The following is a 14,558-nucleotide window of genomic DNA, read 5'->3' on the forward strand; positions in this document are numbered from 1 at the left end:
TGGGGAAAATTCTCATTTTATTGAGCAAAGCAAAAATGGAACGAGGGAGGCCGGGCTGAGGGACCCCAAATTGGGGGTGGCTGGGACACCCCAACCCCGGGGTGTCCGTGAGGGTCCAGGGGTGTCCAGAAGGTCCTGGTGGTTCCTCTGAGGTTCTCCTGGTGCCCCCGAGGTTCTGCTGAAGGTTCCTCAGGTCTGTGAGGGGTTCTAGAGGTGCTTATGGGGTTCCAGATGTGCCTATGGGGTTCTTGAGGTGCTTATGGGGTTCTAAAAGTGTCTGCCAGGATCTGGGTATGTCTATAGGGTTCTGAATGTGTCTATGGGCTTTCTAGAGGCATCTATGGGGTTCTGCTGATGCCTGCAGGATTCTCAGGCCGTTCACACATTTCCAGGGCTGTTCTTGAGGCCCTGAAGAACATCCTGCAGGGTCTCTCTTGGACCTGTCTCCTTCTCACTTCTCTTGGACCTGTCTCCCTTGACATCCCGGGGTTTCTCCCTCTCAGCTCCCCGGGGTTTCTCCGCCTCAGCTTCCTCCCCCGATTCTTTCTGTTCCTCCACCTCCACCCTGATGGCCGCGCTCCTGCCCCTGGCCATGGTGGCCGTCACCGTGACGGGGCCAGCGCTCAGCTGCACTTTATCCTGGTTTTCCTTGAGGATGACGCAGGGGAACATGGAGCTGTTGGCAGAGCCCTTGGAGATCCTGACCAGGCGGTCGTAGGCGGCCTCCAGGTCCTTCCTGTGAACCTTGTCCAGGGAGAGCTCCAGGCCCATCTCCACGGAGAATTGGTTGTAGTCGATGGGGTTGGAGAAGTAGATGGCCAAGGTGAAGGAGTCGGCCTCGTAGGCCAGGACCCCGTTACAGCCCCAGAACACCGATTTGTTGGTGAACTTGCAGCTGCTGGAGGAACCCGGGGGCACCGAGGGCTTCGGGTCACGGAGGACGTGGCCGCTGAAGAAGTGGGTCCTGGAGAGAGGAATTGAGGGGTGGGAGCACGGGGAGATGGTCCCACCACCACCGGGAGGAGCTGGGACCTGAGAGATGACCCCAAACCCTGGAGATGATCCCAGCCCAGGATGGAGATCCCAGCCCAGGATGAAGATCCCACCTGGAGCTGCCCCCCAGCACCCCAAAAGCCCCCACAAGGTTCCCCCAGCCTCACCTGGGGTTCTTCAGGGTGATGTTCTGGGTCTTGTTGACGACCTCGATTTCCACAAAGCGGCTGATGTTCACCCCCATGCTGGATCAGGATCTCCTCAGCTCCAGGATCTCCTCAGCTCTGGGATCTCCTCAGCTCTGGGATCTCCTCAGCTCCAGGATCTCCTCAGCTCTGGGCTCTCCTCAGCTCCGGGATCTCCTCAGCTCCCAAATCTCCTCAGCTCCAGAATCTCCTCAGCTCCAGAATCTCCTCAGCTCAGGCTCTCCCTGGTTCCAGAACCTTCTCCCCCACTCCGGGGCTCTTTCCCCTCTCCCCAGGGACCTCCTCAGGGTCAGCGGAGCCGATTCCCTCCACCGGGGAGAACTTTCACTTTCACCTTCCTGAGCTCCGCCCCTTCCTTCCTCCTTTTGTCTCCAAACTCGCGAGAACCGACCCAAAACTGAGCTGGCTTTGGAGAATCCTGGAAGTCACCGACCCCGGGGTGTCCCGGGTGGAACTGGTTGGAACTGGTGGAACTGGTGGAACTGGTGGAACTGTTGAACTGGTTGTACTGGTTGATTTCTCCAGTGGAAGAACTGGTGTAACTGGTTTACCCCTCCAACAGAACTGGTTGAACTGGTTGAACTCATTGAACTGGTTGAGCTGGTTGTGCTGCTGGAACTGGTTGAGCTGGTTGTACTGGTTGCACTGGTGGAACTGGCTGTACTGGTTGTACTGGTTGATTTCTCCAATGGAACTGGTGTAACTGGTTTACCCCTCCAACAGAACTGGTGGAACTGGTTGAACTCATTGAACTGGTTGAACTGGTGGAACTGGCTGTACTGGTGGAACTGGCTGTACTGGTGGAACTGGTGGAACTGGTGGAACTGGTTGAACTGGTGGAACTGGTTGAACTGGTTGAACTGGTGGAACCGGTTGCACCGGTTGGACTGGTTGCACTGGTCGATTTCTCCAATGGAACTGGTGTAACCGGTTTATCCCTCCAGCAGAACTGGTTGTACTGGTTGTACTGGTTGAACTGGTTGTACTGGTTGAACTGGTTGTACTGGTTGATTTGTAGAGAAACAAACCAGTTGCACCACTTACACTGGAGAATTAAACCAATCAAACCAGTTACTCCAGCTGCATGAACTGTGGCAGAGAAATAAACCAGTTACAGCAGTTAAACCAGCCCAACCCCGTCCCGTGCCCCTCACAGGGACCCCAAACCCGCCCCCGGGGCACCCCCAGGTACCTGCCCCAGGTGCGTCCCTCCCGAGCCGGGGCCATCCCGGGACAGGGCACGCACAAAACCCTGGGAAGTTTTGGGTCCGTTCCTACAGAATTCTGTAACGGGGCCAAAATTCTGTGGGGGGAAGGAAGGAAGGAGGCGGGATTGGGAAGTGCCAAAATTCGAGCAGAAGGAAGAAGGGGCCGGGTTTGGGAAATTCCCAGCAGAAGTGAAAGCAAAAGCTCTCGAGAAATCGGTGACTGTTTTTGGTCAGTTTGATTTCAAACGGGGTCTTTTTTTGGGGAGAAACGGCCCCGGCTGTGCTGGGAACAGCGGGAGGAGAGCCCGGAGTGGGGGGAGAAGGTTCTGGAACCAGGGAGAGCCTGAGCTGAGGAGAGCCCGGAGCTGAGGAGAGCCCGGAGCTGAGGAGATCCCAGAGCCAGGATGATGCCAAGCAGCAACCTCTCTGTGGAAATCGAGGTCATCAACAAGACCCAGAACATCACCCTGAAGAACCCCAGGTGAGGCTGGGGGGGACCTTGTGGGGGCTCTTGGGGTGCTGGGGGGCAGCTCCAGGTGGGATCTCCATCCTGGGCTGGGATCTCCATCCTGGGCTGGGATCTCCATCCTGGGCTGGGATCATCTCCAGGGTTTGGGGTCATCTCCAGGGTCTGGGATCATCTCTCAAGTCCCAGCACCTCCCGGTGGTGGTGGGACCATCTCCCCATGTTCCCACCCCTCAATTCCTCTCTCCAGGACCCACTTCTACAGCGGGCACAGCCTCAGTGACCCCCAGCCTTTGGTGGCCCCGGGTTCCTCCAGCAGCTGCAAGTTCACCAGCAGCTCCAGGTTGTGGGGCTGTACCGGGGTCCTGGCCTACGAGGCCGACTCCTTCACCATGGCCATCTGCTTCTCCAATGCCATTCACGACGACCTATTCCCTGTGGAGATGGTCCTGGAGCTCTCCCTGGACAAGGTTCACAGGAAGGACCTGGAGACCACCTATGACCGCCTGGTCGGGAGCTCCAAGGGCTCTGCCAACAGCTCCATGTTCCCCTGCGTCATCCTCACGGAAGACCAGCAGAAAGCCCAGCTGAGCCATGGCCCCGTCACGGTGACGGCCACCATGGCCAGGGGCAGGAACATTGCCCTCAGGGTGGAGGTGGAGGAAGTCAAGACAAAGAAACCCTGGGATGTCAAGAGTGCCAGGTCCAAGAGAAGCGAGATCCTGCGGCAACTTCTTCGGGAAATCCTGGCAGTCCTGGAACCTTTTGGGTGGCCTGAGAATCCTGCAGGCACCTCTGGAACCCCATAGGCACCTCGAGAACCCCAAAGGCACCTCTAGAACCCCATAGGTACCGCTAGAACCCCATAGGCACCTCTAGGACCCCATAGGCACCTCTGGAACCCCATAGGCACCTCTGGAACCCCATAGACGCCTCGAGAACCCCATAGGCACCTCTAGGACCCCATAGGCACCCCTAGAACCCCATAGACACCTCGAGAACCCCATAGGGACCTCTAGGACCCCATAGGCACCTCTGGAACCCCATAGGCACCTCTAGGACCCCATAGGCACCTCTAGGACCCCATAGGCACCCCTAGAACCCCATAGGCATCCCTAGAACCCCATAGGCACCTCTAGGACCCCACAGGCACCTCTAGGACCCCACAGGCACCTCTAGGACCCCACAGGCTCCCCAGAGGATCCTTCAGCAGAACCTGACGGGCACCAGAAGAACCTCAGAGACACCACCAGGACCTTGTGGGCAGAATGGACACCCCGGGCTGGGTTGTCCCAGACCCCTCCGCTCTCCCACCCTGTGATCCCCGACCTCCCTCCATCCCCTTTTGGCTTTGCTCAATAAAATGGGAAATTCTTGCGCTTGGTCCAAAGAATTTTTTTAAGAAATGGGATTTGGGATCAGGGAGGAGGAGCCTTGGGATTGGGAGGGGCTGGGCTTAGAGGCAGGGCTGGGGTGGGGATTTGGGAGGGGGAGCCCTGGGCCCGGGAAAGGGTCTGGGGTCTGGGAGGGATGGAGTGATACCAGTTCCACCAGTTTAACCAGTTCAACCAGGCCTGGGAGAGAAATAAACCAGTTGCACCAGTTACACTGGAGAATTAAACCAGTTACAGCTGTTAAACTGGACAATTAACCAGTTAAACCAGTAACACCAGTTTAAAACAGTGCTGGTAGAGAAACAAACCAGTTACACCAGTTACACTGGAGAATTAAATCAGTTAAACCAGTTAGACCAATTAAACTGGTGCTAGTAGAGAAATAAACCAGTTACACCAGTTACAAAGGAGAATGAAACCAGTTACACCAGTTACACTGGAGAATTAAACCAGGTATAACTGTTACACTGGAGAATTAAACCAGTTAAACCAGTTAGACCAGTTAAACTGGTGCTGGTAGAGAAATAAACCAGTTACAAAAGTTACATTGGTGGATTAAACCGGTTAAACCAATAACACCAGTTAAAGTGCTTCTGTTAGAGAAATAAACCAGTTACAGCAGTTCTGTTAGAGAAATAAACCAGTTACCAGTTACACTGGAGAATTAAACCAGCTAAACCAGTTACTCCAGCTGCATGAATTGTGGCAGAGAAATAAACTGGTTACAGCAGTTAAACCAGCCCAACCCCGTCCCGTGCCCCTCGCAGGGACCCCAAACCCGCCCCGGGGCACCCCCAGGTACCTGCCCCAGGTGCGTCCCTCCCGAGCCGGGGCCATCCCGGGACAGGGCACGCACAAAACCCCGGGAAGTTTTGGGTCCGTTCCTACGGAATTCTGTAACGGGGCTGGAATTCTGTGGGGGGAAGGAAGGAAGGGGCCGGGATTGGGAAATTCCCAGCAGAAGTGAAAGCAAAAGCTCTCGAGAAATCGGTGACTGTTTTTGGTCAGTTTGATTTCAAAGGGGGTCTTTTTTTGGGGAGAAACGGCCCCGGCTGTGCTGGGAACAGCGGGAGGAGAGCCCGGAGTGGGGGGAGAAGGTTCTGGAACCAGGGAGAGCCAGAGCTGAGGAGATCCTGGAGCTGAGGGGAGCCCGGAGCTGAGGAGATTTGGGAGCTGAGGAGAGCCCAGAGCTGAGGAGATCCCGGAGCTGAGGAGAGCCCGGAGCTGAGGAGAGCCCAGAGCTGAGGAGATTTGGGAGCTGAGGAGATCCCAGAGCTGAGGAGATTTGGGAGCTGAGGAGATCCTGATCCAGGATGGGGTCCACCAGCAGCCGCTTTGTGGAGATCCAGGTCTCCAACCACACCCAGACCATCGCCCTGAAGAAGCCCAGGTGAGGCTGGGGGGGCTCTGGGGGGACCCCTTGGAGCCACCTCGGGGTGGGATCTCCATGCCAGGCAGGGATCAGCTGCCAAGGGTTCTTCCACCCCTCCTGCTCCCACCAGCCTCTCTCCCTGATCCCACCGCGTTTCTCCCCCCAGGACCTACCTTGGCCTTGGCCACTGCTCCGAGCCCCCCCTGCCGGAGCTGTCCCCTGGCTCCAGCGACACCTGCCGCTTCTCAGGTGACCCAATACTCTGGGGCCTGGTGGGGACCACAAGCGTGCACGGGGTCCTGGTCTACGAGGCCGAGTCCTTCACCTTGGCCATCTACTTCTCCAACCCCTCCGAGCACGAACATCTCTCCATGAGGCTGGGCTTGGAGCTGTCCCCAGCTAAGGCCCACCTGAGCTCTTTGAGTGACACCTACCGCCGCATGTCCAATGGAATCTACTCCAGCTCTGACCACGAGGTCAGATTTGCCCGTGACATCGTGGACGAGAGCCATGGGACCACCCAGCTGAGCCACGGCCCCGTCAAGGTGATGGCCGCCATGTCCAGGGGCGCCAGCTCCACCCTCAGGGTGGTGCTGGAGGAGCAGAAGGAACCGGGCGAGGGAGTCAAGACAAGGAAACCCTGGGATGTCAAGGGTGCCAGGTCCAAGAGAAGCGAGATCCTGCGGCAACTTCTTCGGGAAATCCTGGCAGACCTGGAAGCTTCTGGGTGGCCTGAGAATCCTGCAGGCACCTCTGGGACCCCATAGGCACCGCTAGAACCCCATAGGCACCCCTAGAACCCCATAGGCACCTCTAGGACCCCATAGACACCCCTAGAACCCCATAGGCACCGCTAGGACCCCACAGACACCTCTAGGACCCCATAGGCACCTCTGGAACCCCATAGGCACCTCTGGAACCCCATAGGCACCGCTAGAACCCCATAGGCACCTCTAGAACCCCATAGACACCTGTAGAACCCCATAGGCACCTCTAGGACCCCACAGGCACCTGTAGGACCCCATAGGCACCTCTAGGACCCCACAGGCACCTGTAGAACCCCATAGGGACCTCTAGAACCCCATAGACACCTCGAGAACCCTACAGGCACCTCTAGGACCCCATAGGAACCTCTAGGACCCCACAGGCACCTCTAGGACCCCACAGGCACCTCTAGGACCCCATAGGAACCTCTAGGACCCCACAGGCACCCCTAGGACCCCACAGGCACCTCTAGGACCCCATAGGCACCCCTAGAACCCCACAGGCACCTCTAGGACCCCACAGGCTCCCCAGAGGATCCTTCAGCAGAACCTGACGGGCACCAGAAGAACCTCAGAGACACCACCAGGACCTTGTGGGCAGAACGGACACCCCGGGCTGGGTTGTCCCAGACCCCTCCGCTCTCCCATCCTGTGATCCCCGACCTTCCTCCATCCCCTTTTGGCTTTGCTCAATAAAATGGGAAATTCTTGCGCTTGGTCCAAAGAATTTTTTTAAGAAATGGGATTTGGGATCAGGGAGGAGGAGCCTTGGGATTGGGAGGGGCTGGGCTTAGAGGCAGGGCTGGGGTGGGGATTTGGGAGGGGGAGCCCTGGGCCCGGGAAAGGGTCTGGGGTCTGGGTTAGGGACAGAGTGATACCAGTTCCACCAGTTTAACCAGTTCAACCAGGCCTGGGAGAGAAATTAGCCAGTTACACCAGTTACACTGGAGAATTCAACCAGGTACAACTGTTAAACTGGACAATTAACCAGTTAAACCAGTAACACCAGTTTAAAAGGTTCTGGTAGAGAAATAAACCAGTTACAACTTTTACACTGGAGAATTAAACCAGTTAAACCAGTTACACCAGTTTAAAGGGTTCAAGTAGAGAAATAAACCAGTTACACCAGTTACACTGGAGAATTAACCCAGTTACAACAGTTAAACTGGACAATTAACCAATTAAACCAGTAACACCGGTTAAAATGGTTCTGGTAGAGAAATAAACCAGTTGCACCAGTTACACTGGAGAATTAAATCAGCTAAACCAGTAACACCAATTTAAAAGGGTTCTGGTAGAGAAATAAACCAGTTGCACCAGTTACAAAGGAGAATGAAACCAGTTACACCAGTTACACTGGAGAATTAAACCAGGTATAACTGTTACACTGGAGAATTAAACCAGTTAAACCAGTTAGACCAGTTAAACTGGTGCTGGTAGAGAAATAAACCAGTTACAAAAGTTACATTGGTGGATTAAACCGGTTAAACCAATAACACCAGTTAAAGTGCTTCTGGTAGGGAAATAAACCAGTTACACCAGTTACACTGGAGAATTAAACCAGTTAGACCAGTTAGACCAGTTAAAATGGTGCTGGTAGGGAAATAAACCGGTTACACCAGTTAAACCAGCCCAACCCCGCCCCGTGCCCCTCGCAGGGACCCCAAACCCGCCCCCGGGGCACCCCCAGGTACCTGCCCCAGGTGCGTCCCTCCCGAGCCGGGGCCATCCCGGGACAGGGCACGCACAAAACCCTGGGAAGTTTTGGGTCCGTTCCTATGGAATTCTGTAACGGGGCCAAAATTCTGTGGGGGGAAGGAAGGAAGGGGCCGGGTTTGGGAAATTCCCAGCAGAAGTGAAAGCAAAAGCTCTCGAGAAATCGGTGACTGCTTTTGGTCAGTTTGATTTCAAAGGGGGTCTTTTTTTGGGGAGAAACGGCCCCGGCTGTGCTGGGAACAGCGGGAGGAGAGCCCGGAGTGGGGGGAGAAGGTTCTGGAACCAGGGAGAGCCTGGAGCTGAGGAGATCCCGGAGCTGAGGAGAGCCCAGAGCTGAGGAGATCCCAGAGCCAGGATGATGCCAAGCAGCAACCTCTCTGTGGAAATCGAGGTCATCAACAAGACCCAGAACATCACCCTGAAGAACCCCAGGTGAGGCTGGGGGGGACCTTGTGGGGGCTCTTGGGGTGCTGGGGGGCAGCTCCAGGTGGGATCTTCATCCTGGGCTGGGATCTCCATCCTGGGCTGGGATCTCCATCCTGGGCTGGGATCATCTCCAGGGTTTGGGGTCATCTCCAGGGTCTGGGATCATCTCTCAAGTCCCAGCACCTCCCGGTGGTGGTGGGACCATCTCCCCATCTTCCCACCCCTCAATTCCTCTCTCCAGGACCCACTTCTACAGCGGGCACAGCCTCAGTGACCCCCAGCCTTTGGTGCCCCCGGGTTCCTCCAGCAGCTGCAAGTTCACCAGCAGCTCCAGGTTCTGGGGCTGTACCGGGGTCCTGGCCTACGAGGCCGACTCCTTCACCATGGCCATCTGCTTCTCCAATGCCATTCACGACGACCTATTCCCTGTGGAGATGGTCCTGGAGCTCTCCCTGGACAAGGTTCACAGGAAGGACCTGGAGACCACCTATGACCGCCTGGTCGGGAGCTCCAAGGGCTCTGCCAACAGCTCCATGTTCCCCTGCGTCATCCTCACGGAAGACCAGCAGAAAGCCCAGCTGAGCCATGGCCCCGTCACGGTGACGGCCACCATGGCCAGGGGCAGGAACATTGCCCTCAGGGTGGAGGTGGAGGAAGTCAAGACAAAGAAACCCTGGGATGTCAAGAGTGCCAGGTCCAAGAGAAGCGAGATCCTGCGGCAACTTCTTCGGGAAATCCTGGCAGTCCTGGAACCTTTTGGGTGGCCTGCGAATCCTGCAGGCACCTCTGGAACCCCATAGGCACCTCTGGAACCCCATAGGCACCTCTGGAACCCCATAGACACCTCGAGAACCCCATAGGCACCTCTAGGACCCCATAGGCACCCCTAGAACCCCATAGGCATCCCTAGAACCCCATAGGCACCTCTAGGACCCCACAGGCACCTCTAGAACCCCACAGGCACCTCGAGAACCCCATAGGCACCTCTACGAACCCATAGGCACCTCGAGAACCCCATAGGCACCTCTAGGACCCCACAGGCACCTCTAGGACCCCATAGGAACCTCTAGGACCCCACAGGCACCCCTAGGACCCCACAGGCACCTCTAGGACCCCATAGGCACCCCTAGAACCCCACAGGCACCTCTAGGACCCCACAGGCTCCCCAGAGGATCCTTCAGCAGAACCTGACGGGCACCAGAAGAACCTCAGAGACACCACCAGGACCTTGTGGGCAGAACGGACACCCCGGGCTGGGTTGTCCCAGACCCCTCCGCTCTCCCATCCTGTGATCCCCGACCTCCCTCCATCCCCTTTTGGCTTTGCTCAATAAAATGGGAAATTCTTGCGCTTGGTCCAAAGAATTTTTTAAGAAATGGGATTTGGGATCAGGGAGGAGGAGCCTTGGGATTGGGAGGGGCTGGGCTTAGAGGCAGGGCTGGGGTGGGGATTTGGGAGGGGGAGCCCTGGGCCCGGGAAAGGGTCTGGGGTCTGGGTTAGGGACAGAGTGATACCAGTTCCACCAGTTTAACCAGTTCAACCAGGCCTGGGAGAGAAATAACCCAGTTACACCAGTTACACTGGAGAATTCAACCAGTTACAGATGTTAAACTGGACAATTAACCAGTTAAACCAGTTAGACCAGTTAAAATGGTGCTGGTAGAGAAATAAACCAGTTACAACAGTTACACTGGAGAATTAACCCAGTTACAACAGTTAAACTGGACAATTAACCAGTTAAACCAGTAACACCAGTTTAAAAGGTTCTGGTGGAGAAATAAACCAGTTACAGCAGTTAAACCAGCCCAACCCCGTCCCGTGCCCCTCGCAGGGACCCCAAACCCGCCCCGGGGCACCCCCAGGTACCTGCCCCAGGTGCGTCCCTCCCGAGCCGGGGCCATCCCGGGACAGGGCACGCACAAAACCCCGGGAAGTTTTGGGTCCGTTCCTATGGAATTCTGTAACGGGGCTGGAATTCTGTGGGGGGAAGGAAGGAAGGGGCCGGGTTTGGGAAATTCCCAGCAGAAGTGAAAGCAAAAGCTCTCGAGAAATCAGTGACTGTTTTTGGTCAGTTTGATTTCAAACGGGGTCTTTTTTTGGGGAGAAACGGCCCCGGCTGTGCTGGGAACAGTGGGAGGAGAGCCCGGAGTGGGGGGAGAAGGTTCTGGAACCAGAGAGAGCCTGAGCTGAGGAGATCCTGGAGCTGAGGGGAGCCCGGAGCTGAGGAGATTTGGGAGCTGAGGAGAGCCTGGAGCTGAGGAGATCCCAGAGCTGAGGAGATCCCGGAGCTGAGGAGAGCCTGGAGCTGAGGAGAGCCCAGAGCTGAGGAGATTTGGGAGCTGAGGAGATCCCGGAGCTGAGGAGATCCCAGAGCTGAGGAGATCCTGATCCAGGATGGGGTCCACCAGCAGCCGCTTTGTGGAGATCCAGGTCTCCAACCACACCCAGACCATCGCCCTGAAGAAGCCCAGGTGAGGCTGGGGGGGCTCTGGGGTGACCCCTTGGAGCCACCTCGGGGTGGGATCTCCATGCCAGGCAGGGATCAGCTGCCAAGGGTTCTTCCACCCCTCCTGCTCCCACCAGCCTCTCCCCCTGATCCCACCGTGTTTCTCCCCCCAGGACCTACCTTGGCCTTGGCCACTGCTCCGAGCCCCCCCTGCCGGAGCTGTCCCCTGGCTCCAGCGACACCTGCCGCTTCTCAGGTGACCCAATACTCTGGGGCCTGGTGGGGACCACAAGCGTGCACGGGGTCCTGGTCTACGAGGCCGAGTCCTTCACCTTGGCCATCTACTTCTCCAACCCCTCCGAGCACGAACATCTCTCCATGAGGCTGGGCTTGGAGCTGTCCCCAGCTAAGGCCCACCTGAGCTCTTTGAGTGACACCTACCGCCGCATGTCCAATGGAATCTACTCCAGCTCTGACCACGAGGTCAGATTTGCCCGTGACATCGTGGACGAGAGCCATGGGACCACCCAGCTGAGCCACGGCCCCGTCAAGGTGATGGCCGCCATGTCCAGGGGCGCCAGCTCCACCCTCAGGGTGGTGCTGGAGGAGCAGAAGGAACCGGGCGAGGGAGTCAAGACAAGGAAACCCTGGGATGTCAAGGGTGCCAGGTCCAAGAGAAGCGAGATCCTGCGGCAACTTCTTCGGGAAATCCTGGCAGACCTGGAAGCTTCTGGGTGGCCTGAGAATCCTGCAGGCACCTCTGGGACCCCATAGGCACCGCTAAAACCCCATAGACACCTCGAGAACCCCATAGGCACCTCTGGAACCCCATAGGCATCCCTAGAACCCCATAGGCACCTCTAGGACCCCATAGACACCGCTAGAACCCCATAGACACCTCTAGGAGCCCATAGGCACCTCTAGGACCCCACAGGCACCTGTAGAACCCCATAGGCACCGCTAGGACCCCACAGACACCTCTAGGACCCCATAGGCACCTCTGGAACCCCATAGGCACCTCAAGAACCCCATAGGCACCGCTAGAACCCCATAGGCACCTCTAGAACCCCATAGACACCTGTAGAACCCCATAGGCACCTCTAGGACCCCACAGGCACCTGTAGGACCCCATAGGCACCTCTAGGACCCCACAGGCACCTGTAGAACCCCATAGGGACCTCTAGAACCCCATAGACACCTCGAGAACCCCATAGGGACCTCTAGAACCCCATAGACACCTCGAGAACCCCACAGGCACCTCTAGGACCCCACAGGCACCTCTAGGACCCCATAGGAACCTCTAGGACCCCACAGGCACCCCTAGGACCCCACAGGCACCTCTAGGACCCCATAGGCACCCCTAGAACCCCACAGGCACCTCTAGGACCTCACAGACACCCCAGAGGATCCTTCAGCAGAACCTGACGGGCACCAGAAGAACCTCAGAGACACCACCAGGACCTTGTGGGCAGAACGGACACCCCGGGCTGGGTTGTCCCAGACCCCTCCGCTCTCCCACCCTGTGATCCCCGACCTCCCTCCATCCCCTTTTGGCTTTGCTCAATAAAACGGGAAATTCTTGCGCTTGGTCCAAAGAATTTTTTTAAGAAATGGGATTTGGGATCAGGGAGGAGGAGCCTTGGGATTGGGAGGGGCTGGGCTTAGAGGCAGGGCTGGGGTGGGGATTTGGGAGGGGGAGCCCTGGGCCCGGGAAAGGGTCTGGGGTCTGGGAGGGATGGAGTGATACCAGTTCCACCAGTTTAACCAGTTCAACCAGGCCTGGGAGAGAAATAAACCAGTTGCACCAGTTACACTGGAGAATTAAACCAGTTACAGGTGTTAAACTGGACAATTAACCAGTTAAACCAGTAACACCAGTTTAAAACAGTGCTGGTAGAGAAACAAACCAGTTACACCAGTTACACTGGAGAATTAAATCAGTTAAACCAGTTAGACCAATTAAGCTGGTGCTGGTAGAGAAATAAACCAGTTACACCAGTTACAAAGGAGAATTAAACCAGTTACACCAGTTACACTGGAGAATTAAACCAGGTATAACTGTTACACTGGAGAATTAAACCAGTTAAACCAGTTAGACCAGTTAAACTGGTGCTGGTAGAGAAATAAACCAGTTACAAAAGTTACATTGGTGGATTAAACCGGTTAAACCAATAACACCAATTAAAGTGCTTCTGGTAGGGAAATAAACCAGTTACACCAGTTACACTGGAGAATTAAACCAGTTAGACCAGTTAGACCAGTTAAAATGGTTCTGGTAGGGAAATAAACCGGTTACACCAGTTAAACCAGCCCAACCCCGTCCCGTGCCCCTCGCAGGGACCCCAAACCCGCCCCCGGGGCACCCCCAGGTACCTGCCCCAGGTGCGTCCCTCCCGAGCCGGGGCCATCCCGGGACAAAACCCGGGAAGCTTTGGGAATTCTGTAATGGGGCCGGAATTCTGTGGGGGGAAGGAGGAAGGGGCCGGGGTTGGGAAGTGCCGAAATTCGAGGGGAAGGAGGAAACGGCCGGGATTGAGGCGGGTTTGGGAGATTTTGGGAGGGTTTGGGAGGGTTCGGGGCGGGTTTGCGGCGGGCTTGGGGCCAGATTTGGGGTATGCTGGGGGCGGGTTTGGGAGGATTTGGGAGGGTTTGAGGGATTATGGGAGGGTTTGGGGCGGGTTTTGGGCGGAATCGAAACTGGAGCTTTCCGGGGGAATCGCGGAGCGTGCGGGAAACGGGAACGGAGGATCCGAAACCGGGAGCGAGCGAACCCGGCAGCGCCGGGAGCAGCGGGAGGAGAGCCCGGAGTGCGGGAGAAGGGAGAGAATTGAGCCCGGGAGATCCCGGAGCTGGGAGGATCCTGTGCCAGGATGGCAGAAGAGCAGAACCAGGGGTCTCTGAAGCTCCGGATCACCAACTATACCCAGAACGCCAGCCTGAAATACCACAGGTGAGGATGGGGGAACATCAGAGGGACCCTCGGGGTGCAGGGGTCGGGGGGCAGCTCCAGGTGGGATCTTCATCCCGGGATGGGATCAACTCCAGGGCTTGGGATCAGCTCCAGGGCTTGGGATCAGCTCCAGAGCTGGGATCAGCTCCAGAGCTGGGATCATCTCCAGGGCTTGGGATCACCTCCGGGGCTTGGGATCATCTCCAGGGCTTGGGATCTTCATCCTGGGCTGGGATCATCTCCAGGGTTTAGGATCATCTCCAGGGTTTAGGATCACATCCAGGGCTTAGGATCATCTCCAGGTGGGATCTTCATCCCAGGCTTGGGATCATCTCCAGGGCCTGGGGACAGCTCCAGGGCTTGGGATCAGCTCCAGGGCTTGGGATCAGCTCCAGGGTTTGGGATCAGCTCCAGGGCTTGGGATCTTCATCCTGGGCTGGGATCACATCCAGGGCTGGGATCACCTCCAGGGCTTGGGATCAGCTCCAGGGTTTAGGATCATCTCCAGGGTTTAGGATCACATCCAGGGCTTAGGATCATCTCCAGGGCTTGGGATCAGCTCCAGGGCTGGGATCATCTCCAGGGCCTGGGGCAGCTCCAGGGCTTGGGGGCAGCTC

The 14,558-nt window shown here is 56.8% G+C and overlaps 5 protein-coding genes across 6 annotated transcripts; 4 read left to right on the forward strand and 1 right to left on the reverse strand.

Annotated features, from left to right (window-relative positions):
- LOC139586908 (uncharacterized) lies at nucleotides 1-1,624 on the reverse strand. 2 transcript variants are annotated; one of them, XM_071420590.1, is made up of 3 exons: nucleotides 1,437-1,624; nucleotides 1,161-1,369; nucleotides 1-964 (listed from the first exon to the last, which is right to left on the reverse strand). In XM_071420590.1, exons 2-3 carry the CDS (start codon nucleotides 1,235-1,237, stop codon nucleotides 379-381), a joined length of 663 nt encoding a protein of 220 aa, XP_071276691.1. In that variant the 5' UTR covers nucleotides 1,238-1,369; nucleotides 1,437-1,624; the 3' UTR covers nucleotides 1-378. The 2 variants fall into 2 exon arrangements, with proteins under 2 accessions (XP_071276691.1, XP_071276690.1); XM_071420589.1 differs by having other exon boundaries at nucleotides 1,161-1,403.
- A 436-nt stretch (nucleotides 1,625-2,060) lies between these two features.
- Nucleotides 2,061-4,249, forward strand: LOC139586909 (uncharacterized). The gene is made up of 2 exons (XM_071420591.1): nucleotides 2,061-2,888; nucleotides 3,124-4,249. Exons 1-2 carry the CDS (start codon nucleotides 2,812-2,814, stop codon nucleotides 3,680-3,682), a joined length of 636 nt encoding a protein of 211 aa, XP_071276692.1. The 5' UTR covers nucleotides 2,061-2,811; the 3' UTR covers nucleotides 3,683-4,249.
- A 670-nt stretch (nucleotides 4,250-4,919) lies between these two features.
- LOC139586911 (uncharacterized) lies at nucleotides 4,920-6,879 on the forward strand. Its single transcript, XM_071420594.1, has 2 exons — nucleotides 4,920-5,657; nucleotides 5,806-6,879. The coding sequence occupies exons 1-2, from the start codon at nucleotides 5,581-5,583 to the stop codon at nucleotides 6,404-6,406; spliced, it is 678 nt and encodes a 225-aa protein (XP_071276695.1). The 5' UTR covers nucleotides 4,920-5,580; the 3' UTR covers nucleotides 6,407-6,879.
- Nucleotides 6,880-7,867: 988 nt separating this feature from the next.
- LOC139586912 (uncharacterized) lies at nucleotides 7,868-9,894 on the forward strand. The gene is made up of 2 exons (XM_071420595.1): nucleotides 7,868-8,551; nucleotides 8,787-9,894. Exons 1-2 carry the CDS (start codon nucleotides 8,475-8,477, stop codon nucleotides 9,343-9,345), a joined length of 636 nt encoding a protein of 211 aa, XP_071276696.1. The 5' UTR covers nucleotides 7,868-8,474; the 3' UTR covers nucleotides 9,346-9,894.
- A 413-nt stretch (nucleotides 9,895-10,307) lies between these two features.
- LOC139586910 (uncharacterized) lies at nucleotides 10,308-12,572 on the forward strand. Its single transcript, XM_071420593.1, has 2 exons — nucleotides 10,308-11,016; nucleotides 11,165-12,572. The coding sequence occupies exons 1-2, from the start codon at nucleotides 10,940-10,942 to the stop codon at nucleotides 11,763-11,765; spliced, it is 678 nt and encodes a 225-aa protein (XP_071276694.1). The 5' UTR covers nucleotides 10,308-10,939; the 3' UTR covers nucleotides 11,766-12,572.
- The last annotated feature ends 1,986 nt before the right edge of the window (nucleotides 12,573-14,558 follow it).

The sequence above is a fragment of the Agelaius tricolor genome, unplaced genomic scaffold (genome assembly GCF_023055355.1).
Source record: "Agelaius tricolor isolate 1412-34295 unplaced genomic scaffold, bAgeTri1.0.p SCAF_152, whole genome shotgun sequence".
In the NCBI taxonomy this organism is placed as follows: domain Eukaryota; kingdom Metazoa; phylum Chordata; class Aves; order Passeriformes; family Icteridae; genus Agelaius; species Agelaius tricolor.